This window comes from Cheilinus undulatus, linkage group 24 (assembly GCF_018320785.1).
Source record: "Cheilinus undulatus linkage group 24, ASM1832078v1, whole genome shotgun sequence".
Classification (NCBI taxonomy): domain Eukaryota; kingdom Metazoa; phylum Chordata; class Actinopteri; order Labriformes; family Labridae; genus Cheilinus; species Cheilinus undulatus.
In genome coordinates, this window is record NC_054888.1 from 9,224,305 (window position 1) to 9,249,445 (window position 25,141).

Sequence of the window (25,141 nt, forward strand, 5' to 3'; positions counted from 1 at the left end):
ACAAGCCTTTGTGTTGTTTGTGGTCAGCAGTGGTTTTGGCCTTGGAATTCTACCATGCATAAAATTTTTCCCGGTCTCTTTCTTAATGTTGAGTCATGAACTCTGATCTTAACTGAGTCAAGTGAGGCCTGCAGGTCTTTAAATGTTCTTCTCTGTTCTTTTAAGACCTCTTGGATGAGTTGTCAGTGCATTCTTTGAGTTAGTTTAGAAAGGCGGGCCACTCCTCGGAGTTCCCCACTGTTCCAAGTTTTTCCTTTTTGTGGATAATGGCCCTCACTGTCCTTAACTGAGGCAAGTGAGGCCTGTGGGTCTTTAAATGTTCTTCTTGGTTCTTTTGTGACCTCTTGGATGAGTCGTCGATGCACTCTTGAAGTTATTTTGGCAGGCTGGCCGCTCCTCAGAAGGTTCCTCTCTGTTCCAAGTTTTCCCCATTTGTGGATCATGGCTCTCACTGACCTTAACTGAGTCAAGTGAGACCTGCAGGTCTTAAGATGAATTTCTTTGTTCTTTTTAGACCTCCTGAAAGAGTTGTCAATGTACTCTTGGAGTTATTTTGGTAGGCCAACCACTCCTCGGAAGGTTCCCCACTGTTCCAAGTTTTCCCCATTTGTGGATAACGGCTCTCACTGACCTTAACTGAGAAAAGTGAGGCCTGTGGGTCTTTAGATGTCTTTCTTGGTTCTTTTGTGGCCTTCAGGGTGAGTCGTCAATGCACTCTTGGAGTTTTTTTGGTAGGCCGGCTACTCCTGGGAAGGTTCCCCACTGTTCCAAGTTTTCCTTATTGTGAACAATGGCTCTCACAGTGGTTTGCTGGAGTCCTAAAGCCTTAGAAATAGCTTATAGATGCCAGTGACTTTGTTTCAAACCTATTCTCTTTAGGTCAGGGCATGATGTGTTGCTTTTTGAGATCTTTTAGCCTACTTCACTTTTTCAGACAGGTGGTGTGGTTAAGGGATTTCTTGATTCAACAGGTCTGGCAGTTATCAGGCGGGGTAGGTATAGGTAGGTTTGGATGGTGTTTTGTCCTAATACATGAAATCATCAGTTAAAAGATGCATTTCATATTTACTCGGGTTATCTTTGTCAAATTTAAAATTTGGGAACCACAAGTTAATACCACTTGTGGTGATTTTTTACAAATCGACACACCAAGAAGTTTAACTTTCTCCCAAAATGTTCAAGTATCCCTTTTTTATTTCCTAAGGTTGCATCTTTCTCTTTCAAGCCCTCTATCTCCTGAAACAAGCAAATCTAGGTTCGTGTTCATATTTTCAGACTGTACCATTTTGCTCACCTGCTCTACAGCTGACATGGGACAAGAGAAAAGGTGTGATGCCCTGGACCGAAATCCCACTTTCACCACCCTCCAAACTCTTGTTTTTACTGGCCACCATGCGGTGTTAAGGCAGCCCTCTGACAGCGCGTGATTTCAGGAGCAATGTTCCTGTCAACAGGCTGATGACTGATAAGTCAGCTCATTTGTTGTCGCCTGCCAACGTAACAGCTTGGATTACTGGGATAAACAAACAAAAAATAAATAATGAGCCATACATCACAGCTCAGCCGTGGGTGGCTTTGGAGGAGTTGATGCTGGACGCTTTTCAGGGGAAGACAAGTCATGAAGAGGGTTGTGATGATTGAAGTCAAAAACTGCTTTATACCAGCTTCAGTGGCAGCACCCTGTTAGCGTGGGAACAACATAATTAAGACATCACACACTTGTGGGAGCTGGTAGACAAGATCAGAAATAATTAGTCCTGCATTTGTTCTTTCTGTCGAAGAGATGGAGATGATTCATACTCTTTGCTAAACAACGAATCAAAATGATGTAACCAAACCTGGACAGAAAACCAAAGACAAGTCAGTATCAGTGACCTCTAGTCTGCTTTTAAGAGCAGACTCTAAGGGAAGACTACGTATTTAAAATGCACACGGGATTGCCAATAAATGTCTGGTAGATTGGATGAGTATTAACGGAGATTGGCAAAGTAGTTTAACCCAAGAAGACATGGGTGCAAAACAATAAAAAATTCAGCCTGTGAGAATCAGATCTGGTGCACATGAGATTTTTAATGTGGGCATATGAAAGCTTCTTGCAATCACTAGAGTATTGCATATGTACGAGAAAGTTTCTGCCATTCTGTCTCAAGTTCTTTTTGCCATCTCTGTGAGCCAGAGATGTCCGAAAGAGTTTCAAACTGGCAAGAAGTATTTTCTTCCTCTGTAGATTTATTTAATGAGTTAAGCAATAAGAAGTGTAAACTCCTTTACAATAAGAATGTGTTCTTTTACTCTTAATCATAGCTTTATTTATTGTTATCAGTGTTTAAGTTGCAAATGTTAACTCCAGGTGGAAAAGGAAATCTGAGAAATTCTCCTGTTCCCAGAGGCTAATGCTATCAGATGATGATCACTGAAGGGTTTCTAAGTGTCTAAAAGAAGTGCTCAGTGTTTGCATTTCTAAAGAAATGTTTTAACATTTTGTTAAACTTTTCTGACCTAAAATCAGAAGACAGGGTTATCCAACTTGTATCTGTTTTGTATGAAGATGGAGCCAAATGACTTCTAGGTCAGCTGGCAGGCATTTTTTTATCCTTCTAACATTAGAATAAGCATCCTCCTGCACTTTGATTTTTTTAGAATTCAACATCTGAGTATTCTCAGCACAAAACTTCTTGTAAACATATTTTTTCTTTTTTTACATTTTTTGTTTTGCACATACAAAACACATTTGGGAGTTCTGTGATTTTCGAGAAAATTGAAGAAAAATTTTAATTCATTGCACATTTATCTACAATCAAGAGTACCCTCAGAAAACTGTCGAAACTTAGCACAATTTTTTAAATTGAAGGGTAAAGAAATGGATTAATGTCAGAGTTGAAGGTAAACATAATACTGAGCACTTCCAGATTAAACTCAAGTGATGAGGCAAAAGTTGAAATGTCTAACAGTTGAAATACAATTTTTTTAAAAAGTCAAAATGTCGAAGTAAGACCTTGCAGGGCTGTAACAAACAACAGAATTTCTCTGTTGTTAATCCAGTTCTCATGAGTTCATTCATCTAAGGCTGTTTGTTACTGTCAAATAAGGTTTGATTTTATTCTTCAAATTTTGACTTTTTTCTCCGAATCGTGTTTCAACTTTATTTAGACATTTCAACGTTATTCACAGCATTTGGACAATTTTGACTTTTCTTTCAACATTTCAACTTAAGCTTAGGAAAGTATTTCAACTTCTATTTTAAAAATATTGACTTTATTCTGGACATTTAAACCTTTTTCTCAGCGTCTTTACAATAGTTAGCATTTCAGTTTTTTTTCACCACATTTCGGCTTTAAATCTTGAAATGGTATTCCAACTTTTATCTCAACATCAACTTTATTCTCGACATTCAAACTTCAAACTTGAAACAGTTTTTGAATTTTAATTTGAACTTGCACCTTTTTTGACATTTCGACTTTATTTTAGAAATTTTGAATTATTCTCGACATTTGGACTTTTCCTGGATAGTTCAGTTTTAATCTTGATTAGATTATTGACCAGTATTTCAACTTTTATTTCACATATTCAACTTAATTGTGGACATTGAAACTTTTTCTTGACATTCAGACTTTGTTCTCGTCATTTCAAAGTTTTTTTTCTCGACATTTTGGCTTTGATCTTTAAAGTGTTTCAAATTTGATCCCAAAATTTTGACTTAATTCTCAACATTTCAACTTTGTCTTAGACGTTTTGAATTTATTCTCAGCATTTAGTATTTTCCTTTACTTTCAACTGAAGGTTTGAAACTGAATTTTCACTTTTATCTAAAAAATCTGACTAAATCTTGACATTTCAACATATATCGTGAACTTCCAACTTCATTCTTGACATTTAGACTTTTTTCTTAACATTTCAAATTTAGTCTTAAAACAGTGTTTCAACCTTTATATATAAATTTTGACTTTATTACTGACATTTCAACTTTAATCTTGAAACAGTATTTCACCATTTTTTTAAATCAACATTTCAACTTGATTCTCCACATTTCGACTTTGATTTTGAAATAGCATTTCGACTTACATCTCTAAATTTTGACTTTATTCTCGACATTTTCCCTTTTTCTTAAAGCACATAACATTATTTTTTCCTTCACCTTTCCTTTCGTTTGTTAATTATCTCAGTCCTCGAGCCACGTGTTAAAGTTTCAGCACAAAAGATTCTGATCAATCTTATTCTCTGACTATACAATGTAAAGAGAGAATAGTTGTCTTAAAACGTAAAGCAATTCTCTCTTGTGATAACGGGAATATTTAAATTTTCTGAGTGCACATTATTTGCCAATCTCCTTGCTGTCTCCAGCTTTCCCATCATGCTGTACTACTTTTATACCTCCAGGTACCTTGTCTACCAACTCCTTAGATTGTTGTGTCCAGCTTCTTGTCCCAAGTTGACAACAATGTAAAAGTACATAGAAAACTTCCCTTCTGTACATAGAAAATATATACACTACCTTTTACTACACTAACAAGTTCACAGACTCCCTTTATTAAGACTGATGTTTGTTCTTGCGCTTTATCACATCTTTTTTTCGACTGAGACCCGTGAGAGTGAGAGCAATGTAAACGGCATGCGGTGGTCACAGACTCAAGTGTCACAATTTGGCGCTCATGTTTCATTTTTTGTATTTTTCTCACAACTGAGATCAAACTTTGTGGAGTCATTATTGTTGCAAAACTCAAGAGCACATTTTGAGAGCATGACTTACAGATTTTTTTTGGTCAAACTTTCCCTTAAAACCTTCTTTTTTGCTTAAAACTGCCTCCTTGTGCTAAGATTTTCTCTGTTCATGCTCAAAATTATGGCATGCTCTTAAATCTTCAGATTTTTGTCCAGATTTCTGGTGCTTGTGCTTGCCTGTGCGCTCAAAACATAAAAGTACCTGTCTCTTATTGGGTAGTTATTTCAAGAAAGTTCAAGAGCAGCAATACATTTTGAGCACACAGTAAAAGTTCCATATGGGCATTAGCAACATAAGCTATAGTGGTAACGCAACTTAAGCTAATGAAGCTATGGTGGCTCATGCTATATTTGCTAGAGCTAAGATAGCTATGTTGGCTGCATAACCAAGAAGCTAAGGTAGTGTCAATACCTTTAGCTGGGTTACCTATGCAGCTACATTACCTGTGTAGCTAATGTAGCTACGTTAGCTTTAGCTTTGCTTGCCATACTCACATTGCTAAAGTTAGTGTAGTTTCATTGGCTTAACTATGAAGGTAGTTTAGCTATGTAAGCTTAAGCTAAAGCTAACATAGCATATGTGCCACCATTTACAGGTAATTTACCTTAGGCTAAAGCTAAAAAATTTATGTTAGCTTTGTAACTAATGTAGCTACTTAGCCAACGTAGCTTAAGCTAACTAAGCTTAATTAGCAAATGCTATGTTTACAATAGCTCAGGTAGCTATGTATCTGTGATAGGTTTAAATTTAACTGGGTTACCTATGTGGCTATGTTACCTACATAGCTTACATAGCTACATTAACTTTAGTTGCATTTGCTAAATTTCTTGGTGCTAAAGCTAATGCGTAGTAAAGCTGACTACCAAGCTTGAATAGCTATATTAGCTATAGATAGAGCTGATGTAGCTAGAGATAAAATATTAGCTGCATAGGCAACACAGCTATGTAGCCAATATAGCTAACATAGCTTAAGCCTAAGTTTGATAAGCTATGTTAGCTTATGCTATATTTACTAAAGCTCTGGAAGCTATGTCACCTATGTAGCGATGATAGCTTTAGATTTTTAGGTTATCTTTGTAGCTATGTTACCTGTGTAGCTTACATAGCTACATTAGCTTTAGCTGTGTTAGCTTAAGCACACGTTACTAAAGCTCACATTGCTGAAGCTGATGTTGCTAAAACCTGTGTACCTTTAATGGCATATGAAGTAATGTCTACTATGTAGCTAGCGTAGCTATATTACCTATAGTTTAAGGTCATGTAGCTTAACCAAGCCACTGTACTAGTAACTAATTCTAAAATGGGAGATATGTTGTACTAGCTTCTGTCCCGACAAAGGCAGTGTCTCACTGTAGTGGTCAGCAGGAGGGGGCGTCTGAGAGCTGCTGCCTGCAGCCAGACCTCCTGAAATTTTAGCAAACAACTTAAAATTCAAGGGGAAACAGATATGCTGCACTTAAACAGAGAAAATCCAAGCATAAGGAGGCAAGTTTAAGCCAAATTCAGGTTTTAATTAGGGGGAAATTGAGGAAAAACAAGCCCAAAATCGACAAGTCGTGCTCTCAAAATCTTGAGTTTTGCAACATAAATGGCTCCATAAAGCTTGTTAAATTAAATCAATGAAAGCACACGAAGGGTGATGAGAGGAGTTGAATAGAGAGAGAGAGAGAGAAGGATGAAGAGAGAAGAGATGGACTCACGCTGAAGCAGCTTGTTGAGTCATGGCCATGGGACTTGCAGGTCAAAGAGACCCACAAGTGATGTGTTCATGTGTTTGTGTATGTGTTTGTGTGTCTGCAGAAGTGTGACAGATTGCTTTTGTGTCTGTGCTTGCATCTAGTGCCATGTTGAGTGTGACAGTATGTTTCTTAATCTTTTCTATCCTCGTCTTTTTGTGGTGCATATGTGCTGTTAGTGTCAGAGTGAAGACTCGTACTGTAAAAGTTCATACAGCAGGGGACCGTCACGGTAACGAATACCCACAGCAGCTGGCGTTATGTACTGCAGGATGTTTATAGTCCTCCGCAGGCGCCTGTCTACGTAGTGAGCGTCCCAGGCTGGGTAACGCTTCCTGGGCATGTCGATCTTTATAAGTGGACCCTCCGGCTTGGCGGTTGGGGGTGCCGACCTCACCTGGAAGACGGGGAGACACGTCTCGGCCACATCCTCTTCTGTCTGGGATTTGGCCATGTGGGCTGGAGTGGGCGGCGCAGTGGGAGGGGCAGATGGAGGAAGGGGAAGACCCCAGAGCAGCTGGGCACAGCAGGAAGAGGCAGGACTCGGCTGGAGATGGGCGGTTGCTGGGTGCAAGAAGCCGTAGTATAGCAGCATCACCAGGACGCCACAAGCGAATGTCAGGTAGACGCTGCACAGCGCTGGGATGGCGTAGGAGTCGGTCAACACTGGGTCTCTGTAGGCGTACCTGCAGCAGAGGGGATACAAGGGATGGAATTCATTTGTGGGACATGACCTTATAAACCTAAAAGCAGACGTATAGCCCTGTCAAATCCTTAACATCTTACATGCCTGGGCTTGACCTTCAATGTTTTTGCTCCTGCGTGGTACTGTGATGGATGCAATGCAATAAGACGGTTCCTGAAATTTCATCCCTGCTGGATATTCCACAGTCAACTGTAAGTTATATTGTTAGAAAGTGGAAGTGTTTAGGAGCAACAGCAACTCAGCCATGTAAAATCACAGAGATGGGTTAACGGCTGCTAAGGCGCACTGCTCCTAAAAGTTGCCAATGCTCTGTTGATTCCATAGCTGAAGAGTTCTGTACTTCCACTGGCATTAAAATAAGGACATAAACTTTGCGGTGGAAGCCTTATGGAATGGGTTTTCATGCCAAGCGGGTGCATGCACGCCTTGCATCACCAAGTCCAATGCACAGCGTCAGATGGAGTGGTGCAAAGTACACCAACACTGGACTGTGGAGCAGTGGAAACATGTTCTGTGGAGTCACAAATCCTGCTTCTCCAACGTTACCTGCCCGATTGCATCATGCCAGCTGTGAAATCTGGTGGAAGGATAATGCTGTGTTGCTGTTTCTCAGGGTTTGGCCTAGGCCTCTTATCTCTTAATGCTTCAGCATACCAAGACATTTTGGACAATGCTATGCTTCCAACTTTGTGGCAACAGTTTAGGGAAGACCCTTTTCTTTTTTTTAAGATTTATTTTTGGCCTTTTTTGAATAGGACAGTGGATAGAGTGGGAAACAGGGAAGAGACATGCAGGAAATAGTGCCACGGGCCGGATTCGAACCTGAGTCGCCTGCGTATATGGCGCGTGCCTTAACCACTCGACTACCGGCGCGCCGGGAAGACCCTTTTCTATTCCAACATCTGTGCAAAGCAATGCTAAGAGGATCGGGCTATAGGGGGCCAGCGTTCTGCTGCAGACCTCTACAATGGGGCGACCTCGACTGTGGGGCGGCCAAGCTGGAACCAGAATGGCGTATATGTTTTCTGCTCCCTGTAAGAGGTCATAGCAAATGGCTATTTTTCATAACTGCAGAGTTTTATGAATTTTTTAAAAATCTAAAAATAACAAGGGAGAAACATTTAACACACACAAACTAAGAAAAAACTCGAGGGGGATAATGACATGTCATTCCAAAACAAATAAATACATATAGGGATCACAGCATCATAAAACAACCATACTAAACCAATCACTCCACATAAGTCAGCTTTGGGCCAATAAAAACTCAGATATGATTGTGACATATCATGTGAATCTACCACTCATCACATGTCAGTCACTTTGCTCAGGACGCATTTGGTGTGCTGGTCAAGCTAGCAACAATGGGTAAATATTTAAGAGCGTCCACTTCATTAAGTGATGCTAGGCCCAAACCAGCTAAACTGAGAAAACATGATGACAGCTATCTGGAGTTTGGTTTTATTGAGAACAGTGATGAAAGACCAAAATGTGTTGTGCGTCTTCATGTGAAGCCATGAAGCCCACCAAGCTAAAGCGTCACCTGATAGCAAAGCATGCAGAGTTTAAGGACAAAAACAAAAGATTTTTTTCGACGAAAGGGTGAGGAATTCATCTGCTGGAAAACACGAATGGTGAACCTGACCACAACCTCAGAAAAAGCACAAAGGGCTACTTATTTGGCTGCTCAAAGAATCGCAAAAAATAAGAAGCAACACTTAAGCTTGTTTAGGTTGAAGAGTTTAAAATACAGCATCTAGGAGTACAAATCATAGTAAACATATGTTTTATCAGCGTGAGGATTATGTGGGGGTCCTTGGGAAATTTTCTGCCCTGTAAGGGGTCCCTAGCCCCCAAAAGTTTGAGAACCCCTGGGTTAGGGTTACGGTAACAGGGATAAAATTAACACACCATATACTAAGGAAAAACCCAAGGGGGGTTAGGGAAAGGTGGAGGGGGATGAAATTAAAAATAACAAACCACAAAAAAATCCAGCAAGGGTTAATATTTCACTTCCTGCCCCACCGTAAAGGTCACCCCCCCCATAGAGGTCTGCAGCCATATACCTCTCAAGCAAGGACCATAAAGTCATGGTCTGATGAGTTCAGTGTGGAAGAACTTGACTGGCCTGCACAGGGCTCTGACCTCAACCTCATTGGGCACCTCTAGGATGAACTGGAACAGAGATTGCCGGCCAGGCCTTCTCATCCAAAATCAGTGCCTGACCTCATAAATGCTCTACAGAATGAATGGGCACAAATTTCCACGCCTGGTGCAGGAACTGTGGAACATAATAAGAACACGTCAGCGAATTTATGTATAAATACAAGGTGGAAATGAGTCCCAACTGCATGATCTTTGAGGAAAAATGGCTTGGTATTAACATGTTTAAACTGTATGACGATAATTTTAAAGTCTGGCTTCTGAATATCACAATAATCCAGTTCTCTAACCATCCTCAACCATGCAGTCTTCCAAACATTTAGCCTTTTTTATTCCTTCTACCAAAACCTTTCTGTGGCTCTCAGCCCCCATTCTAATGGATCTTTCTGATGCAGTTAATCTTCTAAAGCAGGTCACAAATACATCCTTCAGTTTTAAAAGATAAAAAATTCCCTTAAGCAACTGGGGATTGTACTTTTCAAAAAACTACCCCAAACAGAAAGTGAATATGTTTGGTCCTATTTTCAGCATCATATCTATCCACATTTGCAGCTCCTGTAAGCACTTGAGGCAGCAGGGCGGTTTATGTGGGATTAAGTCAAACAAACTGCAGTGCGTGTGTTCCAGGTAATGAAATATCACCCAGTGCAATAATGTTGCTCACTGGTGTGTTTTTAATATTTGTTGAACAACATTTAAGCTCTATGGCACAGCAGAATAAAAAGAATCTGGCTTTGGATAAACAAGCAATACTTGTCTGGCTACAAGAAGAAAAATACAGTAAATCACCAGCTTAAAAAGGAGTTTTCATGTGTGTAGAAGGCTGGGGTAGTCTCTCATAAATCCTAGAGAGGGACCACAGCATTGGAGGTGGAAGGTTTTTTTCTTTTTATGGAGACATAAAACAAATAACCAATATTTGCACTCACGCAAATCAGCTCCTAGTCTTTTTTAAATTATCTACATAATATCGGCTACCATTTACACTAAGCCCTTCTACACCTAAACCAACATCCTCGGGAAAAAAAAATCTCCAACCACAGCAGCTTTTTTTGGGAACAAAATCCTGGTTACCTCGGGGAAGCTGGCTCCCTGGTGATTTTCAGCTCTACACTTAAAATATTTAAATTAAGAGCCCGTTAGCCTGGTGGTTATGTGGGTAGCTGGGGTTCCATTCCCCTGCTCTGTTTCGCTTCCTGGTTTCCGACTCTCCCGTCTCTTTTGCTTTTGTAGGTCATAAAGTGATATCAAAATGCATGCATGTACACAAACTGACTGATGCAGGGACTGAAAAATGAATAATAAGGTGTCATCTGCGTAGAGGCGAATCCATCCTAGGTAACCTGCAATAATTCCTAAAGCTCTCAAGATAAAAACTTTAAAATAAATTCCACAAAACATACAACAAAGGCTTCATTATGATATACAGTGCTGGCGATTCAAGAAATAACTCAAATAGAACCTGACTGACAAAGTGAAGCAGGCTGAAGGATCTCAAAAAGTAACCTATAATGCAAAGTCATTGACATCTATCAGTCTGGAAAGGGTTAAAAAGCCATTTCTGAGACTTTGGGACTAGCCAACCATAGTGAGAGCCATTATCCACAAATCGGGAAGCTTGTAAGAGTGTTAAACCTCCCCAGGAATGGGTGGCTGATAAAAATACTGCACTATGCTGTTTCATTAAATGATTGTGCTGGCCTCCTTGGCCTTGTTCTCACACACTGAACAGTTGTGTTACTCTGCTACTTTAATGATTGTTTACCCAGTGAGATAGGCAGGTGGCCTTGAAGACAGGAAGGAGACACTTCAGGAGCCTTTCCCATGCTACAAAGAATGTAAACTCATTAACTGCAAGACAAGCAGGACAATCTGTATTTTGCGTACTGATACATCCCTTTGTTCGGGTAGCCCCTCTCCCACAAGCCTGTGTTGTGTGAGATTCTGTGCACAGCATGAATAAAGTGATGGTGACTTCAAGAGGCTCATTGTGAGTGTGATGATTCTTTTTCAGCCCCCACCAGCCTACCGAGAGCACATCAACAACTCATCCAGGAGGTCACAAAAGAACCCAGAACATCTAAAGACCTGCAGGACAGTGTTAATTATTCAACAATAAGAAAGAGACTGGGCAAAAATGGCACCCATGGGACAGTTCCAAGGCTAAAACCACTGCTAACAAAAAATAACAGTCTGGTTAGGGTCACAAAGCCATTTCTAAGGCTTTGGGACCCCAGTGACCAAAGTGAGAGCCATTATCCACAAATAGAGAAAACTTGGAATAGTGGTGAATCATCCCAGGAGAGCACAGCCTACTAAAATACTCCAATAGTGCATCAACGACTCACCCAGGAGATCACAGAAGAACCCATGAGCCATTTCTAAGACTTCAGGACTCCAGCAAATCACACTTAGAGCCATTACCCACAAATGCAGAAAACTTGGAACAGTGTTAAACCTTACCAGGAGTGGCCAGCCTACTAAAATGACTCTAAGAGTGCATCAGTGACTCATCCAGGAGATCACAGAAGACATCTCTTGGGCTTCAGAGCTCCAGCAAACCACACTACGAACCATTACTCACAAGTGCAGAAAACTTGGAACAGCAGTGAACCTTCCCAGGAGTGGCCGACCTTCCAAAATCACTCAAGGAGTGCTTCAACGGCTCATCCAGGAGGACAAAAAAGAACCCAGAACCTCTAAGACCTGCAGGCCTCACTTGACTCAGGTGAGGTCAGTGTTCATGACTCAAAAATAAGAAAGAGACTGGGCAAAAATGGAATCTATGGGACAGTTCCAAGGCTGAACCCACTGCTGACAAAAAATAATAGTGTGGAAGCTGTCACAAAGCCATTTCTGAGGCTCTGAGACAACAGAGAACCATGGTCAGAGCCATTACCCACAAATGGAGAAAACTTGGAACAGTGGTGGACCGTCCCAGGAGATGACAGCCTACTTGAATTACCCCAATAGTGTATCAGCAACTCAACCAGGAGGCCACGGAAGAACCCAGAATCCATTTCTAAGGCTTTGAACTTGTGCAAGCTACTGTGAGAGCCATTTCCACAAATTGGGAAAACTTGGAACAGTGGCCAGCCTACCCCATGACTCCAGGATTGCATTAATAACTCATCCAGGAGGTCACAAAAGAACCCTGAACAACACTTGCTTGTTATAGCAAATGCTTGCTTGCAGCTGTTGCTGCCAAGCATGGCACGACCAGTTATTAGGTTACTTTTTCTCACAGCTGAGTTTTCCTCTCTATATATCTACTTTTCTTCCCCTCATGTGCAACCATGTCCTTAAACATGTCAAGCCATGGCATACCAAGAATGCCGTCGTCCTTATGCTAGGTTTTCCTTTTGTTTCTGATGATGCATAGGCATGACTAACAAATAGGAGCCATAAAAGAAAAAGAAATGACAACAAGAACTAAAATAACACATGTAGCTACTGTTACTCACCACAGCCCAGTGAGGAAGGTGTTCTCTGCCAGCACTATGGTGTAGTACGCCACCATTCTAAAGCGTGTCCTTCCCTCCTTCACATTAAACCAGCAGAAGATGTAGACTATGCCGACCACCATGTTGAAGAGCACCTCCTCCCACTTGGACATGCAGAAGTCGGTGCCTCCATGCACCACCCAGAAGGCCATGGCGCACCAGTGGATGACAACAAAGATGCCGAAGTAGATGTGGAAGAGGGACGCGAAGAGGGCGAGGGAGAGGACACGAGACGAGATGGTGAAAAGGCGCCAGAAGAGATGGAGCAGCGCCCCGCGGTAGCTCATGCTGCGCTGGTCGTCACGAGAATCTCGCAGGAGTTTGTGGTAGGAGGCCAGAACCCAGGCGAGAGACAAGAGGGAGCCTAGGGAGGAGATACCTGTGGGGAGAGGGTTAAAAAGAAATAAAAATTCACAAAAGTTGGATGAAAAAAAGGACATGAACACTTTGATGACTCATTGGAAGTATTTTGTGAAGTAGTATAAGCGTACACTTAAATAAGAAGTAGTGAGTGTCACGACAGAAACATTAAGTAATGATGCTCAGTGGTGTGACTCTGAGCCCAGCTGCTGTGCACATCCACCCCCCTACACTAGTCACATATTTGCACTTCAGTTAAATCTCAAAACTCAAGTGATAGAAAGGGATGAATAATGGCAGTGGGTAGCTGCCAAGATGATGCATTTTCTGGATGAATAAGGAACAGGAGGCTTGAGGATTTTGGCTAGCACCTCCTCCAAAACACCTATGATTGTATCTTTTGGTACTACCTTTAGAAAAACACTGAAAATTCAAAAGCAGCTCCATCTGCATCCAAAAAATGACTGAGCATGATGTGTGCGAATGCATTATAACTGAAAGTGTGTCATTATCTGATTCTCCACGTACATTGCAGTGTCTCGGCTCGGTTCTCCTGGATCATGATGCAGAGCTGCAGGACCAGCTGTGGTGCAGACTCCAGGAAAGTCTCCAGTAGTCGCAGCATGTTGACGTCTGCATACTCAAACATCATGGCCCAGTACCAGCGCCGCTGGTGCTCCTTCTGCCGACGCGACATGATGCCCAGGTACAGCGTCCTGATGTACCTGTAGGGGTTTACAAGTAGGAGGTCAAATTAATGAATTAAAATGTCCCAATCTTATTCAATACTCAGTGAAACAATCTACAGTGCTGTGAAAGGGTAATTACTCTTCTTGCATATTTGCCAAACTTAAATGTTTCAGATCATCAAACAAATTTTAAAGTTATACAAAGACAACCAGAGTAAATACAAAATGCAGTTTTAAATGTTTAATTTATTAAGGGAGAAAATCCATCCATGCATTTAATGTGCCACGTTTCTGACACTTCACCCCATTTATGCCACCTTTTTGCCAGTTTTTGCCCATTTTTTCCTTTATTTGACCACTTTTATGCCCAATTTTGCCCCTTTTTTTAAAAAACACTTTTAACCCATTTTTATCACCTTTTTGCAACACTTAACCCTTCTTTTAGGCCACTTGGAACCCATTTTTGCCACTATTTCGACACTTTTAACAAGTTTTTTTGCCCAATTTGCCATGTTTTTTCATCACTTTTAACCACTTTTTGCCATTTTGCCCACTTTTGTCATCATGATCCTCCAGTTGGCTGGGCCCCAGAAAGCGCTCCCCTTTATCTCCCCTTTATCTCCCTTTATAAGTCACCTTGACCATAACATAATTTAAAAAGTCTACTTTGTATTGATTTAAGTATGGTGTGCCTTGAGATTTTGGCTTAACCTTAGGTGTGCCTTGGGTGATCAGGATTTTCTGATAGAAGCAGAATTCATGGTTCAATCGATAATTTGTTCAGGTCTTGAAGCAGCAAAGCAGCCCAAGACCATCACAATACCACCACCATGTTTGACTGTTGGTATGATGTTCTTATGAAATTTTAGTTTTACTCCAAATGCAACAGGATGCCACCTTCCAAAAGTTCAACTTCTTTCTCATCAAAATATTTTCCAAAAGTCTTGGGGGTCATAAAGATGCTTTTTGGCAAACATGAGACAAGCCTTTGTGTTGTTTTTGGTCAGCAGTGGTCTTGGCCTTTGAACTCTTCCATAGATGGCATTTTTGCCTAGTCTCTCTTATTGTTGAGTCATTAACACTGACATTTACTGAGTCAAGTGAGGCCCACAGGTTTTAGATGTGCTGGGCTCTTCTGTGACCTCCTGGATGAGTCATTGATGCACTCTTGGATTGATTCTTGGAGTGATTTTTTTAGGCCGGCCACTCCTGGGGAGGTTTAACACTGTCACAAGTTTTCTTCATTTGTGGGCAATGGAGTCCCAAATGCTTAAAAAAGGCTTCTGGGATCTTCTGTGACCTCCTTGATGAGTCGTTGACTCTTAGATTGATTTTTTTTTTAGGCCGGCCACTCCTGGGAAGGTTTAACACTGTCACAAGTTTTCTTCATTAGTGGGTAATGGAGTCCCGACACCTTAGAAATGAATTTTGGGATCTTCTGTGATCTCCTGGATGAGTCACTGATGTGCTCTTGGAGTCATTTTGTTAGGCCATCCACTCCTGGGAAGGTTCACCACTGTCACAAGTTTTCTACATTTGTGGCTAATGGCTCTAAACATGGTTTGCTTCAGTCCAAACGCCTTAGAAATGGCCTCTAGGATCTTCTGTGTCCTCCTGGATGAGGCATTGATGTGCTCTGGGAGTAATTTTGTTAGGCTGGGAAAGTTCACCACTGTCACAAGTTTTCTCCATTTGTGGATAACGGAGCCCTAAAGTCTTTAAAATGGTTTGTAACTCTTTCCAGACTGATAGGTGCCAATGACTTTGTTCAAATTTGTTGTTGAATTTCTTTAGATGGCGGCATGATGTGTTGCTTTTTGAGATCTTTTAGCCTGCTTTACTCTCCAGAAAATTTTGTTCATTTCAGTTAATTTATGATTTAATAAGGAGGCGGGGCATTTAGTTTTTCACATAGAGCCAGGTGGGTTTGTATGGCTTTGGGGGGAAAATACTCACTAGAGAATGTAAAGTCCTAACTACTGAATCTTTCCATCAAGATAGAAACTGGCATTAACAAGACAAAGAGAAGAGATGCAGGAAAAGGCCTTCTATAGTCAAATTATGCTTAGTATACATGCCAAAAGGCTAACAAATTCACACATTGTCATTTCAAAATTAAATAAATAAAACACTTGCATATAAAGAAAGCTATGACCTTTAGCCATTCTGAACTGTTCTATAAATATGCCAGTATTCTATCATGGAGTTAAAAGAGTCTGTTTATAACAAACAAAGACAAATTCTGATCCATATAAAGTGAGAGACTTTCTACATCGGGGAAACTACAGTACATGTGGGTGGGATGTAGGCAGAGATTTCAATTAAAAATGCTTCGGGCACTCACGAGTGTGTGCATGGAGGTGTGTATGTGCATATGTACATGTGGGCAAATTTATTCTATTGATCCTGCCTCCCTGAGAGTGCAACACTACTGTACTTTGTGTGCAACGGTGTCACTGGGTGCATATGTGTGCGTGTGCTCCTACATTATGTATGGCTCTGCATGCATGTACGGAGATATTACAGCCATCTGGCTTGGAACATACAAGCTTAATTCATGAAACATAAATAATGCACTGGAATCCAATGGAAAATACCCCCATGCGCACGCATGCTGCTCATATACACACATCAGGTCTGGCTTGATGCAGAGGCCGGGCGTGCGAAGGCACTTAGGCTGCCAATCACAGGAGGACTCCTTGCTAATTAATGATGTAGCTGAGATGAGAGAAAACTCCAATTGTAGAATGTTTTATCACCCACACTTGGCATGAAACCATCAACAATGGGCGTTTTAATGACATAGAAAGTTTTACATTTAATTATTCTGGAAATCTAACAATTTCTGACTACTTTTAAAAAAGTTAACTGCTTGTTGCCTCAGTCTAGCTCTCCAGCTATACAGAAGGTCCTTATACAATACATACTCTACTGAAAATTTAATTGTGGAGCTGGGAATACAACTTACTGTGTTACTGAGCCAAAAGCACTAGAATGCCAAACAGGAATGTAATGTCTTCCTGACTCCTCATTGTGAGGCGTATGGCATGAATGAGGGTAGCATGACAGAAGTTCATTAACCAAAGAAGAAGTGAGAAAAACAGAAGTACATAGCATGGTAATGTCTTGAAAAATGATGTAAGAGATGAATAAAGAGGAAACTGGCACCAAAATAAAGTGGATATGCCAACTTCCTGATTTCTTATTTTTTGCCGTATTTGTCACACTTAAATTTTTCACAGATTTCTTGTTCTATTTCACCAGCTGCATCCAGGCCTGATTACTGCTAGACCTGTTGAATCAATAAATCACTGCAAAAGAACCTGCCTTAAAAAAAGTGAAGTAGGCTGAAAGATCTCAAAAAACAACACATCATGCCATCGAAAGAAATTCAAAAGCAAATGAGAAACAAAGACATTTGACATCTGTCATTCTGGAAAAGGTTACAAAACCATTTCTAAGGCTTCGGGACTCCACCGAACAATGGTTAGAGTCATTGTCCACAAATGTGGAAAACTTGGAACAGTGGTGAACCTACCCAGGAGTGGCCAGCCTACCAAAATGCCGCCAAGACCGCATGGACGACTCATCCAGGAGGTCACAGAAGAACTCAGAAGCCATTTCTGAGGCTTCAGGACTCCAGCGAACCACGTCGAGAGCCATTACCAACGAATGGAGGAAACTTGTGACAGTGGTGAACATACCCAGGAGTGGCCGGCATAACAAAATCACTCCAAGAGCACATCAACGACTCATCCAGGAGGTCACAAAAGAACCCAGAACATCGAAGACCTGCAGGCCTCACTTGACTCAGTAAAAGTCAGTGTTCATGACTCAACAATAAAAAAGAGACAGGGCAAAAATGGCATTCATTGGAGAGTTCTGAGGCCAAAACCACTGCTGACCAAAGAGAACACAAAGGCTCATCTCGCATTTGAGAAAACGCATCTTGATGATCTCCAAGACTTTGGAGGGTGGCATCCCGTTACATCTGCATAAAACTAACACAGCATTTCATAAGAAGAACATCATACCAACAGTCAAACACGATGGTGGTAGATTGATGGTCAGGGACAACAACCATGAATTCTGCTCTCTCACAGAGAATGTTTGGCCATCAGTTCTTGACCTCATGCTCAAGCTCACTTGGGTTATGCAACAGGACAATGACCCAAAACAGTTTTGGAGTGGCATTGTCAAAGTCCTGACTTAAATCTGATTGAGATGCTGTGGCACGGCATTGTGCTAAAAAAAAACCTCCAATGTGGCTGAATAGAAACAATTCTGCCAAGAGCAGTGGGCCCAAATTCCTCCACAATGTTGGCAAAGGCTTGCATGCAGTTGTTGCTGCCAAGGATGGCACAACCAGTTATTAGGTTTGGGGGGCAATGACTTTATCGCATAGGGCCAGGTACGTTTGGATGCATTTTCCCTTTAATTATCATTTAGAAACTCAATTTTGTTATTACTCAGGTTATCTTTGTCTAATATTAAAGAAATTCAAGAAACCAGGAAAAGGCAAATACTTTTTACAGCACTGTAAAGGAAATTGAACAATTTTCAAACACATATTCTTTAAAAAAGTATCAAACATTTTGACAACTTTACTGCAGATCACCTTTCCTTATTTCATAGTGTTTGTATGCAAATGAGCTTTTTCTTCTATTTGTCTTTAGTAAGAGTAAAACGTCTTATATCATGTGTACAATGGGTATCTTTTAGCACAGTATGTTATTGGTTAATGTAACACTATTATTCCAGAATGATCCACTCTATATATCCAAATGTATTCTATTCTCCATATGCAGAACACTTCTAAACAGCCAGAGCTGAATTATTGGTCAATAAGGCTTAAAATAGGAAAAAGACACCAAACACAGTTTGTCCTTGACTCAAGAACACAGAAGGATCATTTGTTTAGCCTTCCTAAAATATGTAAACAGGAAGTCCTTGTGTTTTCATTCAGGTTAAGGATTGAGGTTTCAGTGTGCAGCGTGTCGGGCAACCCTGACAGCCAATTAATGCCTTTACATGGAAGGATGTGCTTTCAAACCATATGTGCCGAATACAGTACATCATCCACGCCTCCGCCCAACCCCCACCACTCTCACTCCTTCATTTCCCTCTCTCCCTTTGCTCTTTTTCGACTCCCCTCCCCCCCGTTTCGCTTCCTTTGTGAATGTGCAACCTTTCCTCCCTCCTTCTTCGCCGACCTCACCCCTCCTTCCTTTGCCTCCACAGCCTCTCCATCTCTAAGGCAATCTGTCTCAATCAGGCCATACCATTTCCTCTGCAACCGACATCCCCCACTCCATCCTTCTTCCTCCTTCTCCTGCTTCCTTCAGGTGGGAGAGTCCATTCAGCAGGACAAGGGGGTGTTACAGGGTGGGGTGTACAAGTATAGATGAGGGATGTATGTCTGTGATATAACTCTACAACCACAGAGACCAGGGCCTTATTTCACTCTCTCTCCTGCCTCCTGAAGGCAAGTGGACAACATTAAGGAGTCTTCTTAGAGAGAGGGGTGGGTGGGTGGGGGGATCGCAGCTAGCGCTGTTTGTATAAAGAGCTACAAGGCAAGCAAGTTGGTGCTGCTTCAATTAAAGCCATAAAATCAAACATAAGCACAACTATAATAAACAAAAGACCAAAACTTGGAGCCTATAGTTGCAATAGCCAACCATGTGCGCAACAGAGTGCATGTGTCTTTCTGTATATTTTCTCGCCAGTGCTTTTAGCACTACAATTAGCACCTACCCATGTCCAACTGTGTCTATGTGTATGTGTGCCTATGTGAGAGAGAGAGAAAGAGCGAGATAGGGAGGTGTATTGCCAGAAGCACAGATGCTTTTCCTCTTTGTACTCTCCATGCATGCTGACACTCATGGGAAGAGCCGTGACACCGTTTTTCCACTGGTCACACAGACGCATGGCCACACTCGCACAAAAACGCACACATTAACTTGAGTGAACACGCACACAAACACAACCCTAAATCCTCTGAGTCCATGGAAAGTGGCTGAGACGCTGTGGAGCACTGTCCGTGGTGCTGAATCCCCCCTTCAGCACCATGGACAGTGTCCACTCAGCCCTAAATTCCCCAGTGCTATCTGAATTTTAGGGAGGTGGAAGGTCGCTTTGCCATCACTCTAAGTCAAGACAGGTTGTGTAGACTTTTCTGCAGACATTAGGGTGGCTTCATATGTGAAACACTTTTATATAGAGAGACAACCAGATGGAAAGATTACTAGTATAAATGGAAAAATAGCAGGTCTTCATTTCTAAGGATGAATTCAATTGAAAAGAAGTCTATAATTTAATATGATATAATACTGTTGTTGCTGGGCCATAACCTCTTATCTCCAAAATCACTACTTTTCAGGAAATTAAAAAAAACACACTGTATTTTTCATATTATTTAACATTAAATTGACTTATATTGTGTATCATGAATGTGTTAAATGACATCCTTTATAAACAATATTGCTGATAGTTATCCATGCACATAAGGAAAAATGGATTTGGCAAAAATATAACCTTTCTGGTGCATAAAATTCGTAGGAGCATTTCCTCCATGGTGTAATCAAGTAATGTAACAGGGGTCTGGGTCCAGCCTGCAGCCCTTTAGATGTTCCTCTTGCAGACCACTACAGTGACACGCCACCACCGTCTGGGCTGAAGTGACATAATTTGCCAGTACAACATACTTCCTGCCATAGAGGTAGTTACATACACGGTAGCACCATTAGCAAAAGCTAACGTAGCAATGATAGCTTTGTAGTTAACGCTGCTATGTAAATCAACTTAGCATTGTAACTTAAGCAAATTTAGCAAAAGATAGCAAATTTACAGTACTATGCATAAGTTCTTGGACAAAAAATTGTGGCTAAGGTAATGTGTGTAACGGCGAGTAAGCCAGGAGGATTGACACAACCCTCGTTGTGCTCTAGATGTCCTTGCATATCACCAGGGGAATGTAAAAACAACTTGTTGAAAACATAACTAAGTCGATATCTTTAGTGCGGAGTAATGGATGGATGTGATAGGCAGCTCAGGTTTCCTTCCAGGCAGGTATAAGGGTTACCACTGGCCCCTGGTAGTGCTGTGGACGCCCCAAGGAAAACTGCGGTTCCTGGGCTTATAACCAGGGGTCAAAAGAAAAGCCGTCGAGCTTGACCTTGGAATGACACTCACATGTTGACATGCATCGAGCTCGACTCTAGCCACCCACTCGCCTCAGGTTGCGGCACATGGGGCCCGTGAAGAATCCGCAGCGCCCAGCATGCCTAAAAAGTTTGCACATGACTGTAGCTACACAGGTAACATAGCTAGCATTGCATGCCGGTAAAACTGCATGGCAGCACCTGCGTCCAATTGGACTTGAAGCACTTTTGTGGCACTTACTGATGGTCTTTCTTCTTGTCTAGATCTTTGCTTGTGTTGTTCTTGCTCTGAATATATGTCACTTTGGATAAAACTGTCTGCTAAATAACATTGTAAGATTCTAGAAACAGTAGCCTGAGCTACATTAGCTTTAGCATAGGCAAATGCAAATAACATAGCTTTGTTAGCTTTGGCTATGTTGTTTCATGGAGGACAAGCTTTTATCTCTTAGCAGTCTCTTCAGTCAGCTGTTGTGAATGTTTTGTTATTTGGTTTTGGACGTCAGGTTTCTAAGTTTTGGAGTCCAAACTCTAACCGTAACTGGAAGTTTGATCTGTTTTTACTTGTACATTTTTTTGCGTGTATTGCTGTCCTGATGGTGGTGGTGTCTGACAGCACTGGTCTGCAGAGCAGGCATCTGAGAGGTGGTCACTAGCTGGACTGTCTTGTGTAACTTGGATGCCACTTGATGCTCTTTGTTTTGTTTGTTTCAGGGGTAACGCTAAATGTGCTAAGTTTAGCTGAGACTTAGGAAGGTCCAGACAAAAGTAGCCCTGGAAATGTTTTGGTTAGTCGGCAGTTAAATGCACTGTATTTTACTCAACAAATATGTAGATTTTAAATATCAATAAATCAAACAGAAACCATCCAATTCAAGCTATAAAAACACCTTTTAGTGCCAACATAATTTTTGATATTTAATGGTTCTAGGGATGCACGATATTATCGTCCAGATATCAGTATCGGCAGATATTAGCAAAAAAAAAGAGAAATATTTGTATCAGTATAATTTTTGCCCATATTTACATCTGATATTTTGGCTGTGAATATCAGCATATATCAACTACAAATATATACTAATAAATTAGTGGAGTTTTATGCTGAACCAACAGACCTATGCAAGTAGGATCTTTTTCTTTATTCATTCTCATCCTTTAAACTTTAACCCCTTAAAGCCTGTGCTATCATTTTTGATACATACTTTTATGACACCTCTACCTAATCAATATGATCACAAATTACTAAAAAAAAACAACTTCTGAATACAATCTGAAAAATGATAAAAATGCCCTCAAGTGGATTATTAGTTACCAAAAACACCTAAGGTATCAAATGAGATACAAAAAAAATATGTTAAATTTTATGGAAAGTTGGATTTTTTGGGATTTCAGTAGAAAGTGAAATAAACATTTCAATTCCAAAAAATGAGAATTTTCTGGCGTTTATTTCTGTTTTCAGGCTTTAATGGGTTGGAGTGTGTTTTAAGAAAACAAAAGTTAAAAAGTTTGTTTATTTTTAGTTATGTTAAACATATTTAAATATCGCTATCAGCTAAAATTAAGCTATAAATATTGGCATATCAGATATCGGCAAAAATCCAATATCGTGCATCCCTAAATAGTTCCTTATCACAGTGAAGAACCCATTAACTTTCTAATCTGCCTCTTAATCATGTTATGATGTTCAGTTACAAAAATCCCTTAACTCACACAGCAGATAACTGTTTTTATCCAGTTAAAAGATTGAGGGATCTAGCCCTGAATGCCACCCCTGGTTCCACCTATGGCTTGTTTGTTTTCTTAGTTACATTTGTCTTATATCTTGTAATAAAGTAAAAAGGGCGATGGAATTGTGAAAAACAAGTCAGTGTTGCAGAATTAACTTTCATAAGTGGACCAAAAAAAAGGAAACTCTGAGATGTGACACTAGATCAGTGTGACAGAGTTTTTCTCTGAATTGGACCCCTGTCTCTCTGACTGTCTCTCTGTGTCTCCGTCGTTGTCTCTCTAACTGTCTCTCTAGATAAATCTGCCTGTTATTCCCAGATAGTGAGTGAAGTGCTGAGGAGGTCACAGAGAGCCTTTTCCTGTCCTCCTCCTGCTCTTCCTCTCTTTCCTGTCAGTGTGGAGCGAGCTTTGCTTTCTCAGAACTACATCAAGAAGACATCCCACTCTACCCATTAGCCACATTAAGAGTTTGTGTGAAAAAGGCTGAGTGAGAGACAGTAAGTAAAGGCATTGTGTTTGGATCAGGTGTCTCCACCCTCTTTACCTCCACACTTGTCCCAGCTGGAGAATGTGAATGGTGGCCTGCCACAGCCAGATAGTGGCCAGCTGTAGGCGGTCTCTGCCAGGATAAAGGCACCCCAGGGCCACTGTGCCCCTCTTGGTCAGCCCCTCCACCTCCCCGAGCCCCCCACCGGTGTAGTCCTGAACGAACCAGCGAAAACTCAGAATCTGGACCAGCACTGATGGCACCAGGACAAAGAACAGAGTGAGGCCAAACCAGAGGTAGTCCTGCCTCTGATAGTAGTCCATGGCCAGGCACAAGTCTGTGCCAACGTCCCAGAAGAAGACAAGGAGGGCGAGAATGATCCAGAGGCAGTCCAACCACAGCTGCTCCCGGGGCGGGCAGTGGGTCTCCCGTATGCCGACCCCTCCGGCCGGCTGGCCCCCGCCGAGCAAAGAGCCGAGGCACGCGGAGCGGCAGCCCCAGTAGCAGGCGGAGGTGCGGCAGCACTGACAGATGTGTATGGCGGCAGAGTCCAGCGGCTCCTCCGCGTCAACATCGTACAGCTGGGCGAACCCGCCGCTGCCGTACCCGACCCCGGCTTTGCCGCCATCCGACTGCGCGGCCATGTTCCCCTTCCCGCCCTCCTGCGAAAAGCACGACAACCGCACCGTTTTGATTGCTGGTGGGGCGCGGATACCACGTCACTTCCCCGATACCTGCTGTCCCCTTCCCTTTCGCGCCGCGGCGACTGCTGTGTCTCTTTCCCGCCCGGGGCGCGAGGAGCCATCAGAGCCGGCGGCCGCGCAACGGCGGCTCCCCTTCTTCCTCGTGCGCTCGAGACACCTCCACCGGGTGCTCACGAGTAGCAGCAGCAGCGGAATCGGTTCTAGTCCAGCAGCCCTGCATCATCCCGTCCTGTGCGCGCGGTCATCTAGGGCGATAGGAGGTTATGACGTAATGCATCTCCCGCTGATCTTAAGAAGCGTGAATGTTTGGATGATTTCTGTAGATGTGCGCGCACCAAACGAAAAGTCACCTCTATCAGACAAAAACGAGTCCAACCAGACCCTCCTCTTCAGTCAGCCGGAAGACCTCTGACTCCTGCCTCTCATCGCTCCTCTGCAGGTACCCGGCATCCGCTCCTGGCCGCTCTGCTCCTCTCTGCAGCTCCAGCCCTCTGCAGCTCCAGCTTCCTCCTCACTCTTCACTTTCTCTCTCACTCCGCCCTCTGCTGGAAAACAACTTCAACCCCGAATTCACATCTGCACGCGGACGTGTGCGCGTTCACGTTTCAAAGTGTAAGATTCGTGCAAAAGCCCACATTGCAGAAACAGGGGCGGTTTTAGTCATTTTGGGGGACCTAGGCAAAGATATGAGCCCCCACAGTTAATGTCTTGAGCTTGTTGCAGATATTAAAGTTTAATTTTAATTTTAGATAGAGTTACATAAAAAGGAAGAAATAAAATTAAATTAATTTTAATGCATGAACTAAGCTAACTAGCTACCTGAGTAATCATGACTAGGAAACATTTAATTTGGCGCAAAAATGGTGTTCGAAAAAGGCAAAGGTACAAGACTGCGTACATATTTCTTTACAGGTAGAAAGGACTACATATCCCACAATCCATTGCGATTTATTTATACATCTGCAATGATAGATTTTTAAGCTTTTAAACATTTTTCTACACTTATCTTTATTTTAGTGTTTATATTTGAAATGATAATGTTAGCGTAGCTTGTGTACGAGTAAACAGCTTACCTACAGGGGAAACCCTCTCACCAGGAAGGGGACGCTTATGTAGCTTCACTGCTGCGTCAGCTACGTAGATATCATAGCGACATAGCACATGTAGTTAGAGCTAAGCTCA

The 25,141-nt window shown here is 41.8% G+C and overlaps 1 protein-coding gene across 1 annotated transcript; it reads right to left on the reverse strand.

The window, feature by feature from the left end:
- Window positions 1–6,609: 6,609 nt before the first annotated feature.
- LOC121506417 (XK-related protein 6) lies at window positions 6,610–23,899 on the reverse strand. Its single transcript, XM_041782213.1, has 4 exons — window positions 23,313–23,899; window positions 13,717–13,913; window positions 12,790–13,207; window positions 6,610–7,142 (listed from the first exon to the last, which is right to left on the reverse strand). Exons 1-4 carry the CDS (start codon window positions 23,897–23,899, stop codon window positions 6,638–6,640), a joined length of 1,707 nt encoding a protein of 568 aa, XP_041638147.1. The 3' UTR covers window positions 6,610–6,637.
- Between the last annotated feature and the right edge of the window lie 1,242 nt (window positions 23,900–25,141).

Coding starts and splice junctions, on each gene's coding strand:
- LOC121506417 (XM_041782213.1), bottom strand. CDS start 23,899: ATGGCCGCGCAGTCGGATGGCGGCAAAGCCGGGGTCGGGTACGGCAGC. Junction 13,914..23,312: donor CAGCTGGGACAAGTGTGGAG/GTAAAGAGGGTG, acceptor AAACCCCTACAG/GTACATCAGGACGCTGTACC. Junction 13,208..13,716: donor CCGAGCCGAGACACTGCAAT/GTACGTGGAGAA, acceptor CTCTCCCCACAG/GTATCTCCTCCCTAGGCTCC.